Raw genomic sequence first — 5192 nt, 5'->3', positions numbered from 1 at the left:
TTGCGTTTCAGATCGGCAAGATAGCGCCCAAAGCGTCTTTATATCTTTCTCAGCTGTGATTGGTTGTTTTTGTCCAGGCCCAGTGGATTCTTGGAAATGCCATAACCTACTGCAGCTTTAAGTACATCTAGAGTCAGGAATGCTGAATTATTCCTTAAATCAAAGATGCATAAAACATTTATTTTAACATTCAATAACAATCTCAGTACTGTTAAAACCTGATGGGAGATGTATCTCATGGTGGACCTTGAGTTGAGACAGTGTTGTCACACACAGTGATCCCAAGGTCAAGAATAAACTTTAAATCTGTATTTATAAATACGTGCTAGTCAAATACCCTACACACAGTTAGCATGGCTGCTTCAGTAAGGAAATGCTTGTTAGCGCTCAAAAAGCTGCTGCTTACACAATAGATGACAGTCACCTTGGATGTGTTTCACACCAGAACGGGTTGGCTACGTCACAATTACATAATCTCACCCCATTTACTCTCCAGTTACACACAGGCTCTAAATCCAGAGTCCAAGAAGAGCCCCAAATTCAAAAGGTCATAACTGTATTTCAGTATTTTCATTCTTTCATTAACTATCTGTTGATCATTTATTAACACACCTTCAGTGGATAAGTGTGAATACTAGTGTTAATGAGACTAAAATAAATCAACTTAATCAAATCAAATTCATTTTTAACTTAGTAGTAGTACTATAGTAGTAGTGTGTGTGTGTGTGTCAAGAGAAAATGAGTGTGTACCTGATTCTATGCATTACTCACCAGTCGCTTTGCAAACTCTTTGTTTTCTGAGAGAAACCCATAACCAGGATGAACCTTCAGAGAAAAAATGTTTTTCAAAGGCATTCAAACACAATGCTATGGCTTTGAGATTACATAACCATGGATGGAGTCGGCACCAACAACATATCAGCAGACCGACGAATGACTATACTAATGAGATGCAGCCACATGATTCACCATTTACAGGAGGTCTTGATGATGCATCAAGTAGACAGATGAACCACAGTGTCGATCATATAATGTAATTATTAATGCTTACAGCTTGTGCTCCAGTCACTCTGATGGCATCCATGATGGCGTCCATGTTCAGATAGCTCTTATTGGTGGGGGCGGGGCCAACACACACTGCCTCGTCCGCCATCTTTACATGAACCTAGACACACGCATACATGGGGGAGTCAAATCCAGATGTCATCTCAACAACAACACCTGACACACACTGCTTAAAGACACTGTGATATGACATATTTGGTTTCAACACAGACAATGTTGCCAAACCTACCTACCCAGGGTCAGTGAAGCCAGAAATTGATATGTATTTGTGAGAAGATGCTATATTGTATGAAAACTATTTACAGAATAGCCTCAGAATTGAGCTACTGACAATTATTTACCAAACAAGTTTTTTTTATAGAAGCTATATTTACAAGTACGACTATTGACACATTGACTCTGATGATACTCATACTTGTAAAAGGTACATTTCAGCCAAGTACTCGCTCAACCCTAGTGCTGACTGAGGTTACTACTGTGTGCAGGACAATACAGTACAGCACTTGTTCACAAACGGTCATAGAATTTACCGTTAGGCCTAGAATTGACACATTTAACTCCAGTTCATGGAGCTCATCCTACCAACAGTCGAGTTTCAAACAAAATACACATCCAGGTTTATATAGGGTAAAATACAATTAAAATTTTCCACGACAACATAAAATCTTTCCAGGATTTTTGGTTAGGCCTTTTTTCATAGGGGCCGCCGAAATCAACACAAATTGAAAGTTATAGCTGCTTTAAACTACGACAGCATTAATGAGGTTTAGTGTTTTTGTAGTTTTCAGTACAATAACATGCAGGCTAAAACTTCACTGCTACTTTGCTGGGAAAAAAGGGAATAGATCTTCAACTGGATGAGCAGAGAGGGTGACTCACAGCACTGGAGTCGACATCACTGTGAACAGCTACAGTCTTGATGCCCATCTTCTTACAAGTCTTGATCACCTGATGGAAAAAACATACAACATTAATACTGATGTTTCTCCAATTTTATTTATTGATTGGTATGGTATTGTTTCCTACGAGTTAATGTGGGAATGTCTAATAAACAAAATAGGGGAAAAGAAGTCAAATGATAACATAAGAACCTGCAGTGAGTGTCTTTAGGTGCTCAACAGTATTCTAACAACTGTTTTAGCTGCAGTTAATTTACAGTACATATATCTGTGTGTCAGCCAGACTTACTCTGCAAGCAATCTCTCCTCGGTTGGCGATGAGGATCTTATCAAAGGTCTGTGGAAGGAAACAGCAGACAGATCTGTTTATCATTGACACAGCAAGGACTTTCATGACCTATATGTCAATAAGATTAGCAACACAAACACTTTCTTTATCCCTAACTCCTGAGCAAGGAAGTTCTTCTCATTACTGTCATATAGAAATCACATATTGCCTCACAGTCTTCAGTGTCAACAGCTGATTGCAGATCAGTGCATGTGTGTGTGTTACCTTTTCACTGGTGTCGTAGACGGTGGAATAACGAGCATTTCTGTGCACTGCACAGCACATGGGCCTGAATGAGCCATACTGCAAAACACATAGAGATACACTACATTAGGCTTCAATATCATTTCATTTTATTCTTTATTTTACACAATTAGGGTTGTTGTAAGGCATGTAAAAATACACATAGTAGGATATAGCAGTATATCTACAGGGGCGGCTGTGGCTCAGAGGAAGAGCGGGTCGTCCTCTAATCGGAAGGTTGTTGGTTCGATCCCCGGCTCCTGCCGCCACATGTCGAAGTATCCTTGAGCAAGAATCACAACTTACTGCAATTGTCATGTTAAGATGTGTAGACGAGCCTGGAATCGTTTCATTGACTCATACAGATAATCCTCATCTGTAGTTTTGACTAGTCCACAATTACTAGCAGAATATCTGCATTGACAATTATTGACTATCCCAAAATTAATGCGACTAGTAAGAAAAAACGTTGATTATATCTACAACGTTAAATTCCGGATAGTCAAAACGTACGTTTCCAAGTTTAAAAGGGCTTCCCACATTGAACTGTACTTGTCCAGCTAAGACATCGCTGTGCTCAGCCCTTATTTTAGTGAGCTCATTCCCCCACCACACAAAATATGTACACATATCACACTCTTATCTTTAGATTATATTGAATGCTAATTGACAGAAGACAGTCACAGATACATTCTTCCATACGGCCACATGTTAGGAATTGTTAAAGTATATCTCCAAAGTAGTTTGGTGCAGGAGCTTATTAGTGGAATTCAAAACCGTTTTAGTCAACCACGCACAAACACTTAGCTAGCTAGATAAGTACTGATAAGATGTTGTCTGATGTTGACATGGATGTTAGTTAATTAGTTGATAAGTAATTTAATAATGGGCTTATAAATCAACTGTTATCCTTAGTTCTAAACAGTAACTAATGGTTGCTCCTTTGTGCATGTTTTAACTAATCTCATCCTCAACCAAGAAAAAACAAAAAAAATATAATAAAATAAAAAAAAAAAAAACAACGCGAGGAGGAGGAAAAGCAATGAAAGTTCAAACACATGCACAAAAGGGCAACCATTACAGCACATTTACGTTAGCAAACTAAGAACAGTTGATTATAACCCATTTCATTAATACTACTGATCAACTAATAACTAACCCTCCACATCAGACAAGCATTGAATCATAACTTATCTAGCTAGCTAAGATTATGTGCACGTGGTGACAAACAGGTTTTGAATTCCACTAACAAGCCCCAAACTTATCCTTTGTAAGAATATACATTTATACAAATCCTAACATTCCGTAAAAACATACTCCAACTACCAAAGAAGAATGTATCTGGGATCTGAAACTATAGCACAATCCAAATATAAACCTAAAGATATAAGAAAATGTGTGTATCTATGGAACGTCCAGTTGATGTCCTCCTCAGCCTCGGGAGCACACCGTGGGAATGAGCTCCACTAAAAATAGGGCTGAGCACGACGATGTCATTGGCGAGAAAGTACGAGTGTACAAATGTGGCAAGGTCCCTTTTAACCATTAAACCTAACGTTTGAACTATCCGGGAATTAACGTTTAGATATCAACAACGCTTCTGACATCGCAATTACATTATGGATACGTCAAAAGGTCAATATCAAGGATAATCTGTAACGTAATTGTCGACTAGTCAAAACTAACAGAGAGGAGATATCTGCAATGAAAAGGTCAATGATAAACTAGCATTATGGCTCAATCTCGTCCACAATACATCGTTAAATGACAAAAATTGCAGAATATCATGTAATCATTCAGGTGTTTCTGACTAAGGCAGAAGGAGAAAATAAAGATATCTCAAACGTGCTCATAAAATGACCAGTGCAAATTAATTGTGCATGACGTTCATAAGAGCGGTTGTGTACGCGCTGCAGCAAGAGAAAGACGATTAAAGAAACTTTTCGCCCGGCGTGGCTGCTGACAGTTGTGATGAACAAAAAGAGTTAGGGCAGGCTAACAGTCACGTAACCAGAACAAAGTTACACCTCGTCACTTTGATGATTTGAACACAACACGCTCTGCATCCCCGCCTAAAGCCCAGGATGCGGGCCTAAGTGTGCCCACCCACAGGAAATATCAAGCAGACGTAATTTCGCCTGACGTCACCAACAACTAATCCAAGATATCTGTAACTTAATTTTGACTAGGCAGAAATGAAATACAGATATCTCTAATCAAAATTCATTTCCAAGATATCTAGCTAATACTTCATAAAATAGATACTACAATTAATATACTATCCCTAACCCAGTGTGTGAGATATCTCTATCAACGCCATGGCGTAGTCAAAACTTATATTTTAAGATATCTGTAAAGGAACATGTAGATATCATGATTGAGGTGAATAAAGATATCTTGAAAACTGAGTTAGACTATCCAGAATCAAATGATAGATACTCCCTAACTGGACTACAGATACTAACCAATCAATTGCAGATATCCGTAAATTCATAGTGATATCCTGAAACTGAATTTGTAGATATCCGTAAGATAGAGACCCCATACAAATGAAATGGCAAAAGTTGACGTCATTTGTCCCTAGGAAGAATTTTTTGGATATTTTGAAATGACAAGTTATGGATAGGAAGATGTAAGTTAGTGCGATATCTAAAAAT

The 5192-nt window shown here is 38.2% G+C and overlaps 1 protein-coding gene across 1 annotated transcript in view; it reads right to left on the bottom strand.

The window, feature by feature from the left end:
- pcca (propionyl-CoA carboxylase subunit alpha) overlaps positions 1 to 5192 on the bottom strand; it is a 21398-nt gene that overhangs the window by 15389 nt on the left and 817 nt on the right. Inside the window, exons 2-6 of the mRNA XM_035663578.1 lie at positions 2518 to 2595; positions 2254 to 2301; positions 1945 to 2013; positions 1052 to 1165; positions 772 to 825 (exon numbers count right to left, since the gene is read on the bottom strand). Coding sequence (XP_035519471.1) covers positions 772 to 825; positions 1052 to 1165; positions 1945 to 2013; positions 2254 to 2301; positions 2518 to 2595 — 363 coding nt within the window. The remainder of the gene's footprint in view (positions 1 to 771; positions 826 to 1051; positions 1166 to 1944; positions 2014 to 2253; positions 2302 to 2517; positions 2596 to 5192) is intronic.

The sequence above is a fragment of the Morone saxatilis genome, unplaced genomic scaffold (assembly GCF_004916995.1).
Source record: "Morone saxatilis isolate NCDOM2014 unplaced genomic scaffold, NCSU_SB_2.0 Contig19, whole genome shotgun sequence".
In the NCBI taxonomy this organism is placed as follows: Eukaryota; Metazoa; Chordata; class Actinopteri; family Moronidae; genus Morone; species Morone saxatilis.
This window is presented reverse-complemented; position numbering and strand designations above follow the sequence as displayed.